This window comes from Aegilops tauschii, chromosome 2, assembly GCF_002575655.3.
Source record: "Aegilops tauschii subsp. strangulata cultivar AL8/78 chromosome 2, Aet v6.0, whole genome shotgun sequence".
NCBI lineage: Eukaryota > Viridiplantae > Streptophyta > Magnoliopsida > Poales > Poaceae > Aegilops > Aegilops tauschii.
The window spans coordinates 49,770,153-49,794,148 of NC_053036.3; the positions used below are offsets into that span (position 1 = coordinate 49,770,153).

At 48.3% G+C, this 23,996-nt stretch overlaps 3 protein-coding genes across 3 annotated transcripts; 1 reads left to right on the top strand and 2 right to left on the bottom strand.

Annotated features, from left to right (window-relative positions):
- Positions 1–6,542: 6,542 nt before the first annotated feature.
- LOC109761865 (F-box protein At5g49610) lies at positions 6,543–8,477 on the bottom strand. Its single transcript, XM_040401537.3, has 3 exons — positions 8,276–8,477; positions 8,123–8,183; positions 6,543–8,032 (listed from the first exon to the last, which is right to left on the bottom strand). The coding sequence occupies exon 3, from the start codon at positions 7,983–7,985 to the stop codon at positions 6,768–6,770; it is 1,218 nt and encodes a 405-aa protein (XP_040257471.1). The 5' UTR covers positions 7,986–8,032; positions 8,123–8,183; positions 8,276–8,477; the 3' UTR covers positions 6,543–6,767.
- Positions 8,478–11,450: 2,973 nt separating this feature from the next.
- LOC109761864 (probable protein phosphatase 2C 33) lies at positions 11,451–15,044 on the bottom strand. The gene is made up of 7 exons (XM_020320687.4): positions 14,554–15,044; positions 14,269–14,443; positions 13,966–14,183; positions 13,733–13,840; positions 13,503–13,628; positions 13,163–13,401; positions 11,451–11,881 (listed from the first exon to the last, which is right to left on the bottom strand). Exons 1-7 carry the CDS (start codon positions 14,770–14,772, stop codon positions 11,659–11,661), a joined length of 1,308 nt encoding a protein of 435 aa, XP_020176276.1. The 5' UTR covers positions 14,773–15,044; the 3' UTR covers positions 11,451–11,658.
- Positions 15,045–21,314: 6,270 nt separating this feature from the next.
- LOC141040721 (uncharacterized) lies at positions 21,315–22,535 on the top strand. Its single transcript, XM_073506837.1, has one exon. The coding sequence runs from the start codon at positions 21,315–21,317 to the stop codon at positions 22,533–22,535; it is 1,221 nt and encodes a 406-aa protein (XP_073362938.1).
- Positions 22,536–23,996: the final 1,461 nt, after the last annotated feature.

Here is a 23,996-nt window from a genome sequence, read left to right on the forward strand (position 1 = left end):
CGTTCTTAGTTAGTTTCCAATACAACTGATCTGGCTGCTGAGACAACTGGACATCCATCAAACGTCTTACAAGATTAAGCTAGGCCTCCCAACGATTTCCAACTAGCGTCCTCCGAAAACTAATATTGAGGGGAGTGGATTGTAGAACGGTTGCAACGTAAGCTTCTCTACGTTGAACAACGTTGTACAGAGAAGGATATGAAGTGCAAGGGGAGTCCCCCCAAGCCACGTATCCTCCCAGAACCTCGTATTAGCTCCATTTCCGACTAAGAACCTTGTCCTGTTGAAAAAGAGTGGCTTGACTCTCATCAATCCTTTCCAAAATGATGAGTCAGTCGGCCTCACTGTCACCTGGCCAAGATTTTAGACTGAAGATACTTATTTCGCAAAATCTGAGCCCAAGTAGCCTCCGTCTCGGACGAAAGTTTAAACAGCCACTTGCTAAGGAGACATCTGTTTTTGACTTCCAGATTTTCAATACCTAGACCCTCTTGGTGTTGGGGATCGTAGCAGAAATTAAAATTTTCTACGCATCACCAAGATCAATCTATGGAGTTTACTAGCAACGAGAGGGGAGGAGTGCATCTACATACCCTTGTAGATCGCGAGCGGAAGTGTTCAAGAGAACGGGGTTGATGGAGTCGTACTCGTCGTGATCCAAATCACCGATGATCCAAGCGCCGAACGGACGACACCTCCGCGTTCAACACACGTACGGAGCGGTGACGTCTCCCACGCCTTGATCCAGCAAGGAGGAGGGAGAGGTTGAGGAAGAAGGCTCCAACAGCAGCACGACGGCGTGGTGGTGGTGGAGTGACAGTTCTCCGGCAGGGCTTCGCCAAGCACACGCGGAGGAGGAGAGGTGTTGGGGAGGGGAGGGGCTGCGCCTTGGATGTGTTGCTGCAGCCCTCCCCTCACCCCTCTATTTATAGGGAGAAGGGGGAAGGGGGCCGGCCCCTCTAGATGAGATCTAGAGGGGGGCAGCGGCCAAGGGGGGAGGGAGCTTGCCCCCCAAGCAAGGGGGGCGCCCCCTTTTAGGGTTCCCCCCAAACCCTAGGCGCATGGGCCCTAGGGGGGTTGGCGCCCAGCCCACTAAGGGCTGGTTCCCTTCCACCTACAGCCCATAAGGAACTCCGGGGCAGGTGGACCCTCCCGGTGGACCCCCGGAACCCCTCCGGTGGTCCCGGTACAATACCGGTATACCCCTAAATATTTCCGGTGACCGTATGGTGACTTCCCATATATAAATCTTTACCTCCGGACCATTCTGGAACTCCTCGTGACGTTCGGGATCTCATCCGGGACTCCGAACAACATTCGGTAATCACATACAAACCTTCCTTATAACCCTAGCGTCATCGAACCTTAAGTGTGTAGACCCTACGGGTTCGGGAATCATGCAGACATGACCAAGACACCTCTCTAGCCAATAACCAACAGCGGGATCTGGATACCCATGTTGGCTCCCACATGTTCCACGATGATCTCATCGGATGAACCACGATGTCGAGGATTCAAGCAATCCCGTATACAATTCCCTTTGTCAATCGGTACTTTACTTGCCCGAGATTCGATCGTCGGTATCCCAATACCTCGTTCAATCTCGTTACCGGCAAGTCACTTTACTCGTTCCGTAATGCATGATCCCGTGACTAACTACTTAGTCGCATTGAGTGTTGGGGAACGTAGCAGAAATTCAAAATTTTCTACGCATCACCAAGATCAATCTATGGAGTAATCTAGCACCAAGGGGAAGGGGAGTGCATCTACATACCATTGTAGATCGCTAAGCGGAAGCGTTGCAAGAACGCGGATGAAGGAGTCGTACTCGTAGCGATTCAGATCGCGGTTGATTCCGATCTAAGCGCCGAACCACGGCGCCTCCGCGTTCAACACACGTGCAGCCCGGTGACGTCTCCCACGCCTTGATCCAGCAAGGAGAGAGGGAGAGGTTGGGGAAGACTCCGTCCAGCAGCAGCACAACGGCGTGGTGGTGGTGGAGGAGCGTGGCACTCCAGCAGGGCTTCGCCAAGCACCGCAAGAGACGAGGAGGGAGAGGTAGGGCTGCGCCAAAGAGAGAGGAAGACTCATGTCTTGTGGCAGCCCCAAAACCCCCACTATATATAGGGGAGGGGAAGGGGCTGCGCCCCCATCTAGGGTTCCCCCCAAGGGGTGCGGCCAGCCCTAGATGCATCTAGGGGGACGGCCAGAGGGGGAGAGAGGGGGGGCGCACCCTAGGTGGGCCTTAGGCCCATCTGAGCCTAGGGTTTCCCCCTTCCCCCTTCCCTGCGCCTTGGGCCTCTTGTGGGAGGCGCACCAGCCCACCTAGGGGCTGGTCCCTTCCCACACTTGGCCCACGCAGGCCTCCGGGGTTGGTGGCCCCTCCCGGTGGACCCCCGGAACCCTCCGGTGGTCCAGGTACATTACCGGTGACGCCCGAAACTCTTCCGATGGCCAAAACGGGACTTCCCATATATAAATCTTTACCTCCGAACCATTCCGGAACTACTCGTGACGTCCGGGATCTCATCCGGGACTCCGAACAACATTCGGTAACCACGTATATCTATTCCCTATAACCCTAGCATCATCGAACCTTAAGTGTGTAGACCCTACGGGTTCGGGAACCATGCAGACATGACCGAGACGTTCTCCGGCCAGTAACCAATAGCGGGATCTGGATACCCATGTTGGCTCCCACATGTTCCACGATGGTCTCATCGGATGAACCACGATGTCAAGGATTCAATCAATCCCGTATACAATTCCCTTTGTCTACCGGTATAGTACTTGCCCGAGATTCGATCGTCGGTATCCCGATACCTTGTTCAATCTCGTTACCGGCAAGTCTCTTTACTCGTTCCGTAACACATCATCCCGTGATCAACTCCTTGGTCACATTGTGCACATTATGATGATGTCCTACCGAGTGGGCCCAGAGATACCTCTCCGTTTACACGGAGTGACAAATCCCAGTCTCGATTCGTGCCAACCCAACAGACACTTTCGGAGATACCTGTAGTGCACCTTTATAGCCACCCAGTTACGTTGTGACGTTTGGTACACCCAAAGCATTCCTACGGTATCCGGGAGTTGCACAATCTCATGGTCTAAGGAAATGATACTTGACATTAGAAAAGCTCTTAGCAAACGAACTACATGATCTTGTGCTAGGCTTAGGATTGGGTCTTGTCCATCACATCATTCTCCTAATGATGTGATCCCGTTATCAACGACATCCAATGTCCATGGTCAGGAAACCGTAACCATCTATTGATCAACGAGCTAGTCAACTAGAGGCTTACTAGGGACATGGTGTTGTCTATGTATCCACACATGTATCTGAGTTTCCTATCAATACAATTTTAGCATGGATAATAAACGATTATCATGAACAAGGAAATATAATAATAACCAATTTATTATTGCCTCTAGGACATATTTCTAACATTGATCTCATTATGATGATGCAATACCGAGTGGGCCCAGAGATACCTCTCCGTCATACGGAGTGAAAAATTCCAGTCTCGATCCGAGCCAACCCAACAGACACTTTCGGAGATACCTGTAGTGCACCTTTATAGCCACCCAGTTACGTTGTGACGTTTGGTACACCCAAAGCATTCCTACGGTATCCGGGAGTTGCACGATCTCATGGTCTAAGGAAATGATACTTGACATTAGAAAAGCTTTAGCAAACGAACTACACGATCTAGTGCTATGCTTAGGATTGGGTCTTGTCCATCACATCATTCTCCTAATGATGTGATCCCGTTATCAATGACATCCAATGTCCATGGTCAGGAAACCGTAACCATCTATTGATCAACGAGCTAGTCAACTAGAGGCTCAATAGGGACATGTTATGGTCTATGTATTCACACATGTATTACGATTTTCGGATAACACAATTAAAGCATGAACAATAGACAATTATCATGAACAAGGAAATATAATAATAACCATTTTATTATTGCCTCTAGGGCATATTTCCAACACTTGGTCCTTCGGCCTACAGATTATATCCCATTTAGCAAGCCTATACTTTCGTTTAAGCTCATCACTCTGCCAAAAGAATCGAGATCGATAGAAGTCTAGCCTCTTCCTAACACTCACCGGGACTTCGAAAAAGGATAGAAGAAACATAGGCATACTGGTGAGGACCGAATTAATCAAAATTAATCGCCCTCCATATGACATGAGCTTCCCTTTCCAACAGCTCAGTTTCTTCTCGAAACGATCCTCGATGCATTTCCACTCTTTGCTAGTCAGCTTACGATGATGGATGGGTATACCTAAATACGTGAACGGTAACGTGCCCAACTCACATCCAAACAATTGTTTATACGTCTCCTGGTCATCATTAGCTCTTTCAAAACAGAACAATTCGCTCTTGTGGAAGTTAATTTTGAGCCCGGACAATTGTTCAAATAAGCATAACAGAAGCTTCATGTTTCTCGCTTTCGCCAAGTCGTGCTCCATGAAGATGATAGTATCATCAGCATACTGAAGGATGGAGATACCGCCATCAACTAAATGCGGAACCAGGCCACCTACCTGCCCCGCATCCTTAGCCCGTCCTATTAAAATAGTCAGCATATCAACCACTATGTTGAATAGGATCGGTGACATGGGATCTCCTTGCCTTAACCCTTTGTGAGTCTGGAAATAGTGACCTATATCGTCATTCACTTTAATCCCAACACTCCCTTTTTGCGTAAAGGATTCAATCTGGTTTCTCTAGGCCGTGTCAAATCCTTTCATACGCAGAGCCTGTTGAAGGAAAGGCCATTTAACTTTATCGTATGCTTTTTCAAAATCCACTTTAAAAACGACGCCATCTAGTTTTTTTTGAGTGAATCTCATGGAGCGTTTCATGCAAGACGACAACCCCTTCAAGGATATTTCTATCTGGCATGAAAGCAGTCTGGGACGGTTGCACAACTAAATGCGCAATCTGCGTAAGTCTGTTCGTCCCAACCTTGGTGAATATTTTGAAACTAACATTAAGCAGACATATAGGCCTGAACTGCTCAATGCGAACGGCCTCTGTCTTCTTAGGAAGAAGAGTTATCGTTCCAAAATTCAGCTTAAACAAATGAAGCTGACCATTAAAAAACTGATGAAACATCGGCATCAGGTCTCCCTTAATGAAGTGCCAACACTTTTTATAAAACTCCGCCGGAAATCCATCCGGTCCTGGAGCCTTATTATTTTCCATTTGTGCGATGGCCTCAAACACCTCTTTCTCCGTAAAGGGAGCAGACAAAATCTCATTCTCGACAGTCTCAAGTTGAGGAACATCCTCAACCCTTGACTCGTCCAAAGACACAAAATTCTCTTCGTCCAAACAACTGCTTATAATAGTTGGTAATGTAAACTTTCAGGTTCTCTTGACCAACTATCGTTCCTTCGTCTTGTTCTAATTGAAAAATTCTCTTCTTACGATGCTTCCCATTAGCAATCATGTGAAAGAATTGAGTATTATCCTCGCCTTGGACGGTTTTGCGAACCTTAGCGCGCAATACCCACTTCAATTCCTCCTCACGGAGAAGCTCTTTCAGCCGCAACTCAGCCTCCATCTTAGTTTCCAGCTCACTGGTACCTAAGATAGAAGTTTCAGCTTTTACTTCAAGGGTCTGGATAAGTAGAAGGAGTCGCTCCTTCTCCGCCTTATATATCCCATGCGTATGCTTAGCCCATCCACGAAGGAACCTTCAAAGATGACGAATCTTGCATTGCCATCTCTCAATGGGTGACCTTCCTCCTGAGTCTTTAGACCACTCTCTAGCTAACAACTCGAGGAAACCTTCTCTTTCAAACCAAGCAAGTTCAAATGAGAAAATATTCTTGTTACCCACATGAGTTTGAGCTCCCGAGTCGAGAATATGAATTATACAAACAGTTCGCATCAATCCCACCACCCAAAAAAAGTTCCACATCAATCTGTTCCCAAAGCTTAAATCTGCACAAACAAAAGGAAAAGCTTAAAACCAAGTCTGAGAAAAGAAAACCTCTCAGTAAGAGAGTCTCCACTTTCATTTTGGCATGTTTTTTTAGATAGTTTTCACAAGTTACCTAAGGTATATCAGATGATGAAAAGCAATGAAGTGAACCACTGAAATAATCTGAGGTCTTATCAGGAATCCATAGAATTATATATCATAGCCTGTCAGGTGCTTAGGACAAAATTGCACATTATGCAAGGATCAAAATACTAAACTTCGAGGAAGGATTCAAACTAACCATTCCAATGACTCAAAGTGTCACAATTACTTGTAATGCTAGAATGAATTCATAAACAAAAGTATGCACTCAAACAACACGACTAAGACTGAATAGCTCATCTTTTCTTGATGGCATGTGTACCAACACCTGTTTTCTCGGAAAGAAAGCGGAATGGCAAGTCATTCCCAGATACACTTGTAGGAAGTCTTCCCAGATAATATCTTACGGAGCAATCACCAGTTTTTAATTGCAGCCATGCCTTTCGTGGTATCAAAAAATGAAGTAAATGAGGGGAATAAAATAGAGTAGGCCTATAGTGAAGATTCTCCGTAGTCAAGAATTTTATCATTATGTTAAAGCCAAGATAATAGACACCAAATGCTCATAGCAGAGGAGTTCTGCTACCATCCGAATTATTCAGTTTTACAAGCAGCACTAAGAAGACCAAACTAGGAACAAAAGTAAAGGCTCATATAGAAGAGATACTCCAATGGCGCTGCAAACCAGCAGTGTACAACATCCAGATCAAGCGCTGCATCCTACAGTCCTACAAAAAATGGAGGCTCCTGGTTCACACCATCATCTTCTCTCATCTCATGGAACAGTGGACCGGGAATAATGCTCTCCTGGAGGTAATGCCCGGTAACCCACAAATTGATTTGTTCGCCGTCTTGACTTTTCACATATCCTAAAAACTTGCCATTGACGTCAAAATGCAACACACCCCTATGAGTAAACCGAATCAGCATCTCACCCCCACTGAGAACAGCCATCCTAGGGGATATTATGACCTCTGGATCAACAAGCGCTGATGGATCCATCCCAATCAAATTAATTCGATGCTTGAAAGACCATGTTTCAGCATCATAGTCCTGTAACACCCAAAAGTCTATGGTGTGTTTGTCACTGCAGATGCTGCACAAAGCAAGAGTGTCATCCATCTCCAACAACGACTCCTGTAAGCAGTTGCCCAATCGGGCAGGACGACACATCAATCTAAATTTTTCAGCTGCTGTGTTGAACACCATTATGTAGTCCGCATCGTAGCCGTGGTATTTTCCAAGTTTCCAGTGCAGGCCGCCACGGTGGTGGACTGGTGGATATTGGGACGATTCAGGCAGGCCCCTGCGTAACGCCAGCTCCAAGGCAGATGAGATTGTTGGTTGTGTGATGCATCCTTGTCTGATGTATCTTGTACTATCGGATCCCACCGCTATGACATAGTAGAAAGTTCTGTAATTTGGGTGGTATGCGTTGTAGATTGTCGGACTAGAGATCCATAGCACTCGGAATTCTCCTCCAGATGGTTGGTGCCGGTAGAAGCCGACAATCCGGTGGTAAAAAACACGTTCCGGCTGATGCTTCGCCAGGCGAGCATACTTGCGGGTGACCGGGTTGCAGACGTACTCATCTGCCATTGATCCATAGGAGACAATGAGGAGACCGTCACACGCTGCCTGGAGTTTACGGTAGTCGTAGGTCCGGATGACAGGGCAGAGCTTTTGCCGGCCTGCGCCGGCGTCAAAGGAAAACAGGAGGTGGGATTTCTGCGGGTCGACGGCGTGGCTGAGGATGGGGAGCAAGGGCTGGCGGCGGTGGTGGTCCAGCATGAACTTGTCGGTGGAGGTGGCACTGTGCCACCACCTGCGGACGGCGCGGCAGCGGAGGATGTCCTTGGGCGGCAAACGGATGAGGATCTCTTCGACAACGATCCACTCAAGGTCGTCCAGGACGGTCGCGCCTCCGGTTCCCGGCATGGTGACTGGTCGCCGGTGCTCCGTACGTCAGATCAGATTCCGATCAACTATAAGAATAAAAAGGGAGGGGGAAGCGTAAGGATGGCGAGAATGCTCCGTCAGATCCCTTGGGCACGCACGGAGGCGAGAATGCTTACCTAGGGCGCTGCGGACGATGGCGAGCAACGGCGGCGTCGCGAACCCCCAGCGGCGGCGACTCTGGACAGGAAGACAAGAACGATTTGAGGGCAAATCGACAGACGGAGACAAAAGATGAATCAGAACGCGGCGGACAGCGTGCTCGAGATCACCTCGCACGGCCGGTCTGGGCGGCGAATCTGCCTACCGGCGTCGGGGAAGAGGGCACTCCGGCGAGCAATTCTCAGTGTTGAGGCGGGGATAGATTGGGAATTTGAGGGGGCGGCGGTGGCAGGGTTTGGGTCTCCCCTGTTCTGGTCTGGCCCTTTTCGCAGTGATTTTTTTTTTTTTTTTGAGAAACTCGAGTATATGGGATACTCAAGTGGAAGGAGTACATTCAGCCTGCATCAGGTTTATCAGTCTGTCCGGGACCTTTGCAACAAGCCGCAGATCCCCAAGCTGTCTAGCCTCCATGGCTAACTCATGAGCAACAGTATTGCCTTTTCTTCCCACATGACTGATCTTAAAGGATGAAAACACCTTCAGAGTCTCCTTGATGTCACAGAGGACGCCATAGCATGGAGAGAGACTTTGTGCTTCCTTCTTTAACTCATTGACCATCGTCAAACAGTCCATCTCAAGCACTACTGGTCCTCTGTACAAATCAGCCAAAGCCTTCAGGACTTTAAGTGCGGCCCTTGCCTCAGCCTCCTCGACGCTCCCCACAATGCCCATTTCCTTTCCAACTGACAGCGAAAGTATAGGTGTTCGCAGTGAAATTATATGCTTGAGTAAATACTACAGTGATTTCACAGTGAAAGTATAGGTGTTGATCGGTCACCTCTCCAATCTCCACCCCTTGGATCACGCACCACGTGGCCGTTTAATCAACCCGGTCGGTCACCTCCTTTGGAGTGAGAGTCAATATCCCTCTGCCCCCTCACGGCACTACACGTATCTCATCGCCGACCACCGTCTCCCACCACCCGTGGTTCATCACTGCTCGTCGGGCCGTCTTGGAGCCTGGACGCGGCGGTCGCAGCACCACTCGGTGGTCATAGCTTCCATGGTTGTTTACAGCTCCGACATTGATGGATTGCAACTTTGCTTGCAGCAGGGATAGTGGCGGTCGCAGCACCGGCGTCGCTCAGTTGTAGCTTCCGATAGCCGCGCCTCTAGCACTGGCATGTGCAAGTTGCAGCGCGGGGCTTCCGGGTGATGCTTCGTCTCTAGTGTCGGCGTCGCACGGGGTTGAAGCATCATGGTGGCCGCATATCTAGCACACAAAATAGGATTTCGCCCCCCCCCCCCCCTTCATAAAAAAACAAACGGCCGAACCAATACAAAGTGGTGAGGAAATCTGGATCATTAGCACTAGCAGGTGCCACTTGCAGCATGAGGAATTCGGTGGCGCGTCATCTTCAACATCAGTGGGTGTCGGTCACAGCACCTATGCACGTCGACTCCAACATCGGCGGGTGCCGGTCGCAGGATCAAAGCCCGCCATCTCCAGCATTGTGGGTGCTAAGTCGTAGCGACCTCTCACCGTTGTAGTTGTGCACCATGTGGCCGTTGTAGCGTAGAAGACTGTGGCGACGACGGCTCGTTGAGGTTGCAATTCGACAAGGTCGTCTACAACTCTGGCGTCGTTGCCATGACGGGGAAAGGAATAGCGCGAGGTAGGCATCGGCCAACTATTTGAAGCTCTTGTCATTGTGTTCTACTAGGGGGGATTGGGAGGAGCGGCAGAGGAGGCTGGGAGGGAAAGGCGACGAGCGTTGAATCTAGAAGATGTGCCAAATTAAGCAAAGAGAGAGAGGGGGGGTGAGATTGATTCATGAGTCGTCGAACGGCGATGAGCGGCCACGAACGTCACTAGGAGGAGAAAGAGATAAGGTGAGAGGGTGTGATGTATGCGGGCCCACTACCACGAATCGACTTCGCAAGCGATCGACGAAAACATGATCGGTCGCGTGATTGCAAATGGTTCCCAAAAATAGGGGATATATTTCAGCGTGCTACATGCTGATGTGGCATATGAAAGAAGTAAAATGGCAAAGACTGCACTACTAAAATTTGAGTTAGGAAAAGAAGTAAATAAAATATACTAATAAATAATGTCGTAATATGAGTAATATTGTCATCGTGTGTCCAGTTCCAATTTCACTAGTTCTACATTTGGTTGGATAAGCCTCAAACTCCAAACTGTATTTAGTTTAGGCTTTATTTATCAATTGATATTGATGAGCTCGTTTGGAGTTTCGCACAAGGCTAGGAATCTTTTCTGAGACCCTGCCGGGCTCTAGTCCATTGGGATGCTCCAGTTAATACAAATAGAATTTGAAAGCTTAAAATCCATTAAAAGTTAATATCTTACTTAAATTTCCCCATGAAGGGATTGTTTCAAAGAAAGACAACTTCAAGAAACGAAAGTGGCATGTAAATAGCCATTTTTTGCCACAAAGATAAAAGAATCTAACACCTTTTTTTAATATGAATACATCCACGCTAATCATATACGAAAATTAAGACACTCATGGTGGGGCAGCCACACTTTGTTGGCCGTTTTACCTATGTAGAAATGATATAAATTTTGGTAAAAAAATAATAATATGTGGATACAGAACTGGCTCTGTTCTTGCTCATTTTTCCTTCAGCGCACCGACATGTTTATGGCCGCATGTATGCACATGAAACAGGTAGTCAAGAAATTTTTTACCCAAAATGGATGGGGATTTAGTCTCCAACTCGCCCTCCATCACCTTAGAGGGCGTTATTCTTTTCATCGCTACCTTGTATGTGATACGTGCATCTTAATAATGCAGAGGTTGGAAGTAAATAACTTGTGACTGTATCGTCTTGATGCGACGTTTTTAATCAATTAAATCTCTCTTTATAGATCAACAGGCCCGAATGGAGATGGATATTTAGCCCTGTGATTAGCCAACAAAAGCTCTGTCCAATATAGCCAACTTCTTCTAAAGTAAATTCATTCCTTGCACATATAAGAAAGGAATCAAAATATAAAAAAAAAGGAATCCGGATACAACGGCTAAATGCTACTCCCTCATATATTGGCCGGAATAACATCTTATATTATGGGACAGAGGAAGTACACATTTATATAAGAGAAAAAAAAATCATTTTTGTGCAGAAGAAGGCGTATACATGGAAACAAACGTGGAAACAACCAAAATCCGGAGTTTAGAGAGTTGGCTCAGCTCATACTTTACTTCCAGCAAAATTACATTCCAAGATTAATAATAGAAATGATCGACCCTAACACACAAACACACAATAAATAGGCAGATCATTTCTCCCCACACAATGATAGAGTCTGCACAGTAGTTTCCTCGATAATATATTTTTTAAAAATCCAATATTAGGATTGTTCATAGGCAACAGACTGGTTAGCAGCCAAATACAATTTATACCAGGCTGAGAATCTAGTTAGGTTCAGCAAACAATAATAATTGAATCACCAACAACTTATCTCCATCTCTTTAGTTTTTACACGGAGAAGAAGCATACTTTTGACACAAGTCATGCTTCCTTTTCACCTACATGCTGTCGAGCAGCTCGGTCTCTTGCCCTCCATCGCGTCCTTCTTTTTCCGACACTCCAGACAAAGATACGGGCCTCCCCAAGGCGCGTATGGAGAAGAGCAGTGGCTACCTCCATTCTCCTCCATCAAGCCTTCAAATGGTTCTTGGTCCACTTGGCAGATCGCACAGCGAGAAGGCGGCGAAGCTGCTTTCAAGGACAGATTCCTACCCAACCTGCAAGAACAAAGCTTGGTGCTTAATGGCCTGGGTGTGAGCAAATTGATAAGTAATTCTGGACTGTCATTTCATTTCTCTACCAAAAACACAACACTGATCAGAAGTAGGCAGCTGACGTAGCTTTCATAATAATCACAATATTTCAAAAGCGCTTCAAAGCAGACTTATGTTCTAATCACTCTTCATCATGCAGTTTGTTTATTCCAGGATTCTGGCAGAAAAAATACATGTGCAATCTACAGAAAGAAGTACTGAAATGTAGGAATGACAAACTACCTCCAGACAAACTCTCAAATGCAGATGCACCATGTAAAGACCGATAAGAAAATATTGTGTATTATAGAATCCTTTGATCCAAGAGCATACCATGAGAGAAGACAGATTAGCTCCCAGAGTAAGGGTATACATTATTCTACTAAACATTCTTATCTATGAATAAAGATGTGCTACAGAACTATGACTAAGTTTTAGCACACTTGATTAAATGATTACATTTGATTGATCTACATATAACTCTAAATTCAATCTTTGAACTAAGAACTCTAAAATCTGGAATGGTGATGTTGTTGTCAACAGAAAGTCTCAACAAATACTCATATCAAAAGAATCGTCCTGTTGTCAGTAGCTACCCATTGAAATTTAATAAAAAGAGTTACATGAAAAAAAATAACAGAACAGGAGTCACAATAAGCATGATTCACCAATTACAGATGGATGACTGAGGAATGTCAAATTAGAGTTTCTCTGCATTGATTAGTCTTATCCAGACTCCAGAGTTAATATAACATTCTGAACCAAACAAAATTCTTTCATGCCAGCAAGTGTAATACACAGTTGAAAGCTGAATGAAGCATATGTGCAATAGTAATTGCACAGACAAGTGCAGGTCACAAGCAGTTCAGAGGGTTCTTGTCACACAGAGACTGAACATGTATGGATTCTTGTCACACAGAGACTGAAGATGAATAGGAGTAGGTACTTGATAAGAAAATAGAACATGTTGGCACCAAAATGGAAACATGATATAAAAGAGTTACACAAGTCATGAGAGGCAGGCTCTCCAAATGCTCAAGAATTTAACAAAAATGCCTCCTAATCTACGTCTTACCATGCTCCAGCAAAGATATGTGATCAAATAGGCAGAACGCATGATAGATTTTCAATCGAAATTCACAGATGTAGAATAGCTAAATATATATATCAAAGCACAAAGAACTATAAGAAAACAATTAAACTTAACAAGTTTGCGGGATCATTGCAGTAGCAACTAGAACGTACCTTTCTTCCAACATTGCAGAGCCTTCTTCAAATAACTCCTCCACGGAACCAATAGAGGCGGACTTGCCTCCAACTTTTCCAACTGAACTGTGTGACCTTCTACGAAAAAGAAGAGACTTGAGCTTGTTCTGATTTCTCTTTGGGGATAACTGTGGCGATGTCAAATGATGATCAGATGGGATGATGTCAACCACCACACAGGTGGTATCATCTTTCAGCCCACATTTTTTCAGAGCTTGCTGCATACATAAAAATAGATATCAGAATTGGCAATTGAGTGAATTGTGTCCAGTCATGGATAATCTAAGTACTAAATGCTACTGGCTACAGGCATAGTTACCTTAACCACAAGCTTTGCAGCGAGTTCTGCGGGCAATCCTCGGCATGACTTGGCTGCTGCCTCATTGGATAGCGCATCCCATATGCCATCAGATGCCATTATCAGCCTTCCTCCGACACTTGAGAGCTGAGATTATACCAAAGAGAAAGAGACAACTTTCAGAACTCCACAAAAGAAGCTCCAGAACAGAAGAAACTACAAATTACATGCATTTTGTAATGCCTACCCACCTTCACTTGCTTGACATGTGGAACCGGCACAATGTACTCCCCAACATCCATGTCGCCAATGGATCTTGAGAGGCACAAACCACCTGGCCAACAACGGAGAGGGCCAACCTAAGACAAATCATTCACACAACAATGCATCATCAGACTGATCACCAAACAAGTTATTCACTCGCTCAATCTAAAGTTCCATGCTTTGTGAGGCACAGTTTGTTCGGTGTAAAGAAAATTGCTACCTCCTGACCGCCGAAGAGATTCAGACGGCCGACCTCCCCACCGCTCGCCGTGACACGCTCCCTCTCCTCGACGTTCTCCTCCAGCCTGTGGTCGACGGTTAGCAGCTGCAGCTCGCCGCCCTGCGTGTCCAGGATGCACCGGGAATCGCCGACCGACGCCACGGTGACCGTGAACCCGTCGACGACCACCAGCGTAGCCGTCGTCCCCGACACCTCCCCTGAGTCAACACAGCCAGAGATATTCAGCGACATGCTCAACAGGCGTGCTCCGCAAACGCCATCTGCACACACGATCCGTCTCACCCTTGCGCTGGAAGTCGATGTCGGCCTTGACGAAGCCGGCGACGAGCGCGCGGGGCAGCGCCTGCAGCCAGTCCTCGCGGCTGCCGATGTCCGGCGGGAGCGCGCTCATCACGTGCTCCAGCAGGTGCTCCTTGCTGAACACCGCCGCCGACACCCCGTTGTGGCCGTCGAACACCTGGCGAAACGGCCACAGATCCAGCGAACCCGTCAGATCACAGATTCCCACAAACCAACGACGAACCGGACGCGAAGGACGACGGGGCGGAGAGAGGGGGAGAGCAGTACGGCGAAGACGGAGAAGGCGGTGGAGGGGTCGCCGGGGACGCGGAGGCAGTCAGGCTTGACGAGGAAGTAGTCCTCCCCGCGCTTGGCGAAGCCGGCGTGGCCGTAGCGCAGCGCCGGGCGCTCGGAGCCCCCCGCGCGGAGCTCGCGCCCGATCAGCGTGGCCAGGGGCAGCGCCGGCGGCAGCGGCATCTTTCTCCTCTCCCTCTCCGCGCCGGCCATCTCGCCGCCGCCGCTTCTTGCCCCCGCGGTCGTGCTCGTGTCTGCCTACCGCCGCCCACAGTGCACCATTCCCTGCCGGGGAAAGGTCGGGGACGGCGACAATGGCGGGGCGCCGCGGGGGTTCGGATCTGGGGCTGGGCTGCCGGCCGGCCGGCGAGGATCGGAGCGACGGGGAGGCCACGAAAAATTGGGATTTGGGATGCTCTCGTGCTTGCCTGGAGTGAGAGGAGAAAGGCTTATAATTAGCTGGCGAAATGCGGCGACAGGGAGGACTAGTGGGATTTTCGGAAAGGGCAGGGTGTTCCCTGATAAAACAATGGCCAGCCAAAGGAAAAAAAAGTAAAGCCTTTAATTATATACCGCAAAAAAGGTAAAGCAGTATTTTCGGCTTGCTAAACCTAGGCTGTTTCGGTGAGTCTATGTGCGTGTATGTGAGTATTTAAGATTGTACTATGTGTTACAAAAAACTAGGCTATTTCAAATTGCTAATTTTCAGTCTACCGGTGATTCGTAAAATCTCAGTCGATATCGAGATATGTGCAAGATATTTGTTTGAGTTGTGAAAACAAGCACTACCTATTTTTTGCACCAGATAAACAATTTGTAATAACACGGTAAGTATTTTTTAGATGTGTATGAATAAAACTGACTTCATTTTTCAACCGACAGAGGGCTAGTCACTCCTTTTTGAGATCTATTCATGCCTATACCGTTGTCATGAGACGGTTGGTGCGGATATGGTCATAGTTGTAGTTTGTCGATTGCAGATTTGATCGCTTCGTTTTTCTTTCTTTCTTTTTCACTGTTTATGCATAACTTTTGATCTTATATCATTTTGCTATGCTAGCGTGTGTTTTGTGCGGATGTTGGTTGTGTGCATCTTACCTATGTAAGGGCTGGGTGTGTGCCACGAAAGGTGAAAGGGACCAAAACTAAATCAAACGGCCAGTTTTATTCGACATTTACGCAAAATAAAATAAGAATGCATGTAATGATTTGGTTGCAATATAGTAGTAATGCATTGTGGCTGGCAAGTGGCAAGCCCAAGCCACGCATGAGCTTGCACTTTACAGGCATTCCCTTTCCAAATATAGGAATCAAACCACAATACAGAAGTAGCATTTCCTTTTTTTTTTACTCCATGCTTGCTTAGCAACCTTCCAAGGTTGAAAAAGGTGAGTATATACTGGCATGCAGTATAATCCTAGTGGTACAGTGCATCCCTGTTGTCCCCCGGGAGCCCACAGCCAAAGGAAAGCAAGGCAATGGATGGGCCAGCGCAAGTTGCAGATGAATCCAGTGGCAACCAAAGATTACAGAAAGAGAATGCAAATCGACCTGGAAAGCGCCACTGGGCTGATGTGTCTGGCGTTTGTTTAATGGCGGACGCGTCAATTAGGTGGGTGGGTGAGCTACGGTGACCATCACGTTGCGCTGCTGTGTGAGCACAGTTGGCCGGCTAGCTAGCTAGATAATGCCCGGTGGTCACAGCGCCGCAGCAGGACGAGGGGGTGTATTCGGGATCTAATCCAAATTAGGGTACTAGTATATGTTATGGTAGACTAAACATGACATGACATGACATGATTGTTCGTTTGTTGGTTTGTTAATCATTGATGAGGTGATGTGATTACAGTGGTACATTAGAATGGAATGGACTTGTTGAGCAAGGAAGAAGAAGAGCACACGATTGATTGGCGTCCGAACGGATCCTGGAAACTTCCTGTTTGTTGTGATAGATATGAACAGAGCATGCTCATAGGGGTACGATGTGTGTGCGTGCGTGGTTGCGCACGTTCGTAGGAATGAGCGTATGTGCGTCCGGAGCATCGTGCTGGAGGGGTCCTCTCTACGCCCCTCCCCACCTGCGCACCCCGGCCCAGGCGACGGTGGGGATGACTCCACCTCTTCCAAGGAGTCCTTGGCCCCTCGGCCTCGTCGCCTCCCTCGCGTCAGGGCAGGCATCTTTGCCCGCCGCCTCCCTCGCGCTCGGCCCTGTGCTGACATCCCTGATGTCAGGCCCACCTCTCACTCACCGATCCTTTGTGTGGGTTCCCCTCACACCGGTGAGGAGGAGGAGGACTATCTAAATGCCGGGATGGACGAACACACCCCGTGATCCCCTCGCTCCCCGGGGGTTGTCTGCTACTCTCGCTCGCCAGGGTCCCCACCCTCACCAGTTCAGGGGCTCCTCGCCATGATGATGCTTGTCAAGCCGGCGCCCCTGGTCTAGGTTCGTCCACGGCCCGCTCCGACACTCCCGTGGGTGACCCCATGGGTGGTCCCTCTCTCTGTCCTTCTTCATCGCCACCCATCGCCTCCCACTAGAGCGCGCGTCTAGGCCGCTCCAGGGTACATGATTAATTGGCATCCAAACGGATCCAGGAAACTTCCTATTTGTTGCCATAGCTAGGAGCAAAGCACGCTTATAGGGGTATTATGTGCAAAAATGCTCCGCTTACAGACTCTATCTACACTAAGAGACCTACGGACAGACGTGTTGCCTCCTAATTCACCCCTCCCTCCCTCCCTGATTTGCAGGGTGGGGCCTCCTTCTCCCTAATTAGGTGATGCCACCTCTGCCTGTAGGTCTTGTTCCGTGAAAAGATGCTCGTAGTTGTAGTATTGCTCATATGATGTGTGTGCATGCGTGCGTTCATAGAGATGAGTGTATGTGTGATAGCAGACATATATACTAGGTATACATCACTCATATATCATTAAAATACTTTACCTCAATAAAAAATATCATAAAAAACGCAGATCTCTCTGTGGCTAGCTGTGTCCATCTGCCTGTCCTCTTTTCAATTGATGGATAAGCATGTGTATCTTGAAGAGCAAAGTCGGTTGGTTAGTTGGCATTAAGACTAAGAACCTTGGAACATTCCTTAAACTGGTCTGTGTGTTGTGCGTGGGTTGACAACGCACGGCACGACAGAGCGACGCGGCGAGAGATTTGGGCGGCAGGTTCGTTACGCAGGCAGCTGTATCCCACGCCGTCGCTTCACGCCAAGCCATATCTCACCCGGAGCTGGGCTGACGACGCCGACGCCGACGCCGACGCCGCCGAATAATTCGTGGCGGTGGCGCCGCGGAATTATCGGTAGTGTTTCGATTGCCATCTATCTGCACATGGAAGAGCAAAAGCGACTGCTCGTCCTCGGAGCGGGCGCCGCGGCGACCATACGTACGCACGTCGTCCTTATCCGACCCGGTGCCAGCCGCGTCGGCGACGGAGCGCCACAGTGCCACATGCGGTCGGACCAGCAGCGACTCGGAGGGCTCGCCCGTCTCCGACATGGACTCTGTGTCCCTCCGGCGGGCCACAATGAAGGATAATAAAACGGAACAGGGTAGCCGGCCGATCGATCGAATCGCCTCGGGCATCTTCCTCCGATAGATTCATTGATCTCGACAAGATGGCGAAACGGCTGCGATCACCGGATCGCGGCGACGGCGGGAAGCGGCCGCGGCACGGCCGGAAGCATCTCTACATCGTGCTGGACGACTGCGAGAAGGGGTACAGCGTCCACAAGGTCAACGTCGACGCCGACGGTGTGGGTCTCGCCGACCCTCCGCTGCTGCAACTCGAATCCATGGACGAATCCGGGGGCGTGCTGGTCGGCGCCCTCGGCAGCAAGATCCTGGCCCTGTGGCAGCCAACGGCGGACAGGCACTCGACGACCCACGCCGTCGCGTACGGCACGGACACCGACAAGCTGGCCGTCGGCCCCCCGCACCTTTGAGGGAAAATCGAGAATCCTTTCTGCTCATTCCCGGATCACTAAAGGAACTAATCAACAAACTACATCAATGGCCATGTCCACACTAATCATGTAACGACACCACATGGATGACGAGGTTCTTCAACAACAATGCCTGCAGGAAGGGAGAGGGAGCGGCACACAAGCGTCGTCGTCACCGGATCCAACCACAAGGCCAAAATCTAGGGTTTCACCCTGAATAATCACCCATAGCATATCCGAGCAATGCCTTCAACAAAGTAATGATGTAACAAAACCATCGACATTGTTAGGTATAACCACTCGGGTCTGACCTAGGCTTTCGCCCCGGAGCTCTAGACTGGATGCTTGAGTAGCACCGTCATCGAAGTCACTCATGTGTTATCACCAACATTTTTCCGCGATCCCAGCAACAACATGCTATGCGACCATCACCACTGCACCACCACCCCTCTGCGCCAAGTCGTTGTTCATAATTTGCATCTCACTACTGAAATCAACCATCAGATCAGAAGAGATGACCCCTCCTAAAGACCTTTTGATAACAACCAGTGTGGAGTACACTATCGGTCTCATCGCGGAAAATGGGGAGAACTCACCTTTTACATCAGAGACTCCACTTTCTTACGAAACGTTCTCGAGAGAGCCTGTGTCGGAAGGTTTTGGTATTCCACGAATGTGTGTCGACAAGCAGCCACGAAAGTCGAGGTTTAGGCGTCATCGATGTTGGAACGAAGTCTGGACATAACAATTGGGTTCCTTTTCCTTGAACTTCAAGAGTTTCTTGAGGCGACTATGTGTCACCCGTCGACTCTTGAAGATCTTCTACTCATGGATTCGCCCAAGGTACGAGAAGTAACATACGTGCAGATAGGATTTTCTTTTCGCCTGGGCTATATCCTGCCCACTGCGAGACATAAGTTTGTCTCGCCTTCAACGCTGCTGCGAACGGGCCAGCCAAGCAAGAGGTTTTTCTGCGCACGTAGGAAAGTTTGTTCTTCTTGTACGCAATGTTTTTCTTTTTATTTGGTTTGGTTATCTTTTTAATATTGGTTTTTTTCTTTTTGGTTTTCTTTTCCCTGTTCAGGTTTTCTATTATTCCTTTTTTGGGTTTTTGATTTTTCTTTTGTTTTCTTCTTCTCTACGGTTGTTTATTGGTTATCTTTTCTTTTTATTTGTTTAGCTTTTTAATTTATTGTTCCTTTTTTATCGACTTTTTTCAATATATGTTGTAAAAGAATTCTATACACGCACAACATTATTTTTATACATGTTGAACATTTTAAAAATGCATGGTTAATATTTTTTGAATATATGTTAAAAAAACTTAAATACATGTTCAATATTTTATAATGGTATGAAACATTTTTATATTATATAAATATTTTCTTAAAATTTCATGGAAAAAATTTAAAAAATGTTATTTTTCGAAATGTAATTTATAATTTTCCAAATGGTACAAATCATTTTTAATCTACACGGACTTGTTTTACATTGTATATTTTTGTAAAATGCCAAGAACATTTTTGAATAGTAAAAGACATTAACTTTTTACATTATATAATCATTTCTATATTGCATTAACATTTTATTGAATAGTACAATTTTTTCGGTATAATTATGCAAACGTTTCTTATATTGTATTAACATTTTGTAGTTGTCACGAACATATTTTTGAAATACAGGGACATCTTTTAAATGTTACAAACATTTCTTCAATGCTATCAACATTTTTTAAAAGTTGTGCGCATATTTTTTTACACTGCATGATTTTTTTAAAGGTGCGATTATATATTTCAAATAAATAAATAAAATATGTTTCCATTTCAAAAATATAAATATGAAAGTAATAATAATACAATAAGAAAATGGCGCTGGAGAAGCGGCGTTCCAACCTAGCTGGCCCAGCCCCTTGAACCGCTCCCTCTTTTTTCTGAGTGAAACGGTGGCCAAAATTTTGAGGCAAGTAGTTTTTCGGATACCTCTAAAAAAAGGTAGTTTCTCGGATTATTGTGGGGTTCTGAGCGAAAAGACTCTTTCGCGGTCAACCGCTCGAGCGAGCGAATATTTTCTTATGGCAACATCAGCGAAGGATGTAGGGCCACCACATGGGATTGATGAACCAAGTCAAAAGTCTGCCTCCGTGAATTCAGTTGATGGGGCCCAGTGTCTTCTACCATAAATCTCTCTGGCCCCGTGATTTCAACCGGTGGGGGGCCCGCTGCGTCATTTAATTAACCCTCACCCAGATTTGTTTAAGGAAACTTGACTTTGTTTAGACCGCTGTCCGAAATCGGGCGTCGGAACGAGCGCGCGCGGAATAGTACCAGCGTCCGTCCAGTGCGGCAGTGCCCATTTCCCCTTACGGCCCATTTCCATCTTCATATATACTACATCTCTCTCAGTTTACAGGGCGTGCGCGTACCCCTAGGTCGTCAATTTGACCAACCTAATACAAGTCATATATTACAAAAAATATACCAATATAAACTTCAGATGTTCTATTTTCAGACAATATTTTTTTATATAGTTTATATTAGGGTGATAAAATTGACAACCTAGGTATACGCGTAGGACTTGTAAACTGAAACGGAGTTAGTAGCAGTAGTACATGGCACTGCACTCAAATACCAAGGCCGCCGCCACGCCTCTCAACCAAACCAGGACCAGATCCAAGCAGATCGCAGGGGCAACCGGCGAAAGAGGAGCAACCGTCCCAAGAACGCGGCCACGAAGAGGAATGGTCAGTTCAAAATTGTTCCCCCGTCCTCTGTCCTGATTTCTCTTGCTTTTCTGACGATGGTCTACACGGGCAGGCGAGATTGGCCCAACCTGCCAACGGCGCTCATCGACGACATCGCCGACCGGCTGCTCAGCCACGACGTGTCCGAGTACTTCCGCCTCCGCTCCGCGTGCAAGGAGTGGAGGAGATGCACCGCCGACGCGCGCGAGGGATGCAACCACCTGGACCCCCGCTTCCGCCCGCGGCGCTGGATCATGCTGTCCAACGGCACCGACGGCGACGGCCGCCGCTTCCTCAACCTCTCCACCGGCGCCAGCGCCCGCGTCGACCTCCCGGAGCTCTCCCGACACCACCTCGAGGCCAGCACCGAGGGCCTCCTGCTCCTGCGTGACAAGGCGAGCCACGCCGTGCGCCTCCTCAACCCGCTCACCAGGGCGCTCACCGACCTCCCGCCCGTCACCGCGGACCTCGGCGGCGCGTACGCGGTCTGGACGGGGCCGTTCCAGTCCGCGGCGCGCATCATCTACGCCGGCGTCTCTGACGAGACCTCCCCATCGTCAGTCGTGCTCCTGATGGCGGACCGTCACCTTGGGCGTGCCATAGCCTACGCCAAGCCCGGTGACCAGCGGTGGGCGGTGATGGACGATGAGATGTGGAGGGCCGACAACCCCATGTGGTGCCGGTTCTCGTCGGCGTCGACCCTGCAGGGGCGCTTCTACTTCGCGACTCTCGAGGGGCACGTAATGCATGCGCGGCTCTGTCCCGAGCCTCGTGTGGTGCCCGTGGTCGTGGAGCAGCCCAACACCGACCACAACATGTTCTGTTACCTCGTACCTCCCGACAACGACGACCACCGCTGCGGCGGCGGCATGCTCATGGTGCGCTACTACCTCAGCCTCGACCACCTCAGCGCCGACGAGCGGAGAATAATGAAGCGTAGGAGGAAGGTCATGGACGTGATCAGGGTGGAGCACCATGTGAGGGAGAACCGGTGGAACCTGATCCAGGTGTTTGAGGTGGATGTGGCCGGAAAGAGGCTTGTTCCGGTGGAGGACATTGGCCGGCACCGCGCCGTGTTTGTCGGGGACGTGGCCTGCTTCTCCTTCTCGGCCAGGAGGTTTCCATGCGTGGCAGGGAACGCGATACACATGGGGGCGCTTGGGGCTCGCTGCCCTCCTGTCGGCGTGCGGTATCTGGCGGACAAGACTGCTGATCCATCGTTTGTGTTCACCACCGACGTGCCAGGATTTTTAGACTGTATATCAGTGAAACAGTAGCGTGAGAAGATACCGGAGGTGAATCTAGTGCCTCTTGCTCGCCCTTGTACACTCCAAGAGTACCTTGTCTGTTGCGCTGGCGTCCTTGGCGGTCTCAAAGACTAATTCAGACATCATCAGCAAGTTAATTAAGGGAAGCATGTTGTCCCCTCCTCTGTTCATTTCTGCTTGTGTTGAATCAGAAAAATCTGAAAGATGGACAGAAAATTCTAGTATTATTATACAAAACCACTCGTTGTTCTCTCTAAAATTCGAGCTGATGTATTCTTCAAGATCTTGGTTGATTTCTACCTTGTGTTGCTCCAGGAAGTTCTGAAGGACGAACATGCATCTAGTCTAAAATTATGTAAAGCCACCAGTGTTTTACCGCTAAATTTAAACCATTATTTCAGTATTCCTGAAATACTAGATAATTCTAAACCTACATAGAAAATGCATATGAACCTGTGGCGCTAAGCCTTACATTGGGAACCAAACTGAACACACAGACACGTTACTCGTGAGTAGTTCACGAATAATGGCCTATATACGCTTGCTTCTTTGTCCCAGAGTTCTAAGTGTAGCAAATTCTGAATAATGCACTGTTAATTCCAGCGATTTGTTATATCTTTTGAAAAATATGTTGAGTAAATAGGCAATTTCTCGATTAAATTAATCCACGAGTAAATCACTAGCATGGCATTGACACATATGATCGCATACTGATATTCAGTCAAAGTTGCACATACTACGCTAATTGCAGAAAGATCTACGTATAACGCTAGCATGGCTAAAACAGAAAACAGTAGGAGCGGGGTAAACGAGTTATACCCTCCAGTAGGCCATGCAGAGGCCGCGGCTTTGGTGGCAGCAGCGGCGTCCTCGGCGGCCTTCTTGTCAGCTTCAGCTTTCTCGGCGGCGGCACGTTCGGCGTCGGTGGACATGGTGTTGATGAAGGCGACGCGGACGTAGAGGAAGTAGACGATCGGAAGTGAGCAGTCGCGTAATCGCTGCCCAAAAACCTATTCGCCCCTCACCCCGTACAGGAACCAGAAGGGCGTGGTTTCGGAGACCTGCTCTCCCGTCGACCGTGTACGCGGCGGACGGGATGGAGTCACCGGCGGCAGCAGCAGCAAGGGAACGACGGTGGACGTGCGCGTGGAGCAGATGTGATCTGTTCGTGGTGGCTAGGGTTAGGAGACACCGCACACTTATAGGCGCAGCCGCGTGGAGAGACGTGGGCTCGACCCACGGCAGCAGCAGCAAGGGAACGACGGTGGACGTGCGCGTGGAGCAGATGTGATCTGTTCGTGGTGGCTAGGGTTAGGAGACACCGCACACTTATAGGCGCAGCCGCGTGGAGAGACGTGGGCTCGACCCACGTCCGAGTCCGTGACAGCCCACGATCCGACGTCTCAGATCGTGGCCCAGCTGTCAGAAAACTCTCCGTTAGTGACTGGCAAAAATAAGCGCGTAGGTGTA

What these genes read in the sequence shown, in the direction of transcription:
- LOC109761864 (XM_020320687.4), bottom strand. Translation starts at nt 14,772, where the DNA reads ATGGCCGGCGCGGAGAGGGAGAGGAGAAAGATGCCGCTGCCGCCGGCG. An exon ending in CATCGACTTCCAGCGCAAGG is followed by an intron (nt 14,184 to 14,268) that starts GTGAGACGGATC and finishes GTGTTGACTCAG; the next exon opens with GGGAGGTGTCGGGGACGACG. An exon ending in CTGCAAAGCTTGTGGTTAAG is followed by an intron (nt 13,402 to 13,502) that starts GTAACTATGCCT and finishes TTATGTATGCAG; the next exon opens with CAAGCTCTGAAAAAATGTGG.
- LOC141040721 (XM_073506837.1), top strand. Translation starts at nt 21,315, where the DNA reads ATGGTCTACACGGGCAGGCGAGATTGGCCCAACCTGCCAACGGCGCTC.
- LOC109761865 (XM_040401537.3), bottom strand. Translation starts at nt 7,985, where the DNA reads ATGCCGGGAACCGGAGGCGCGACCGTCCTGGACGACCTTGAGTGGATC.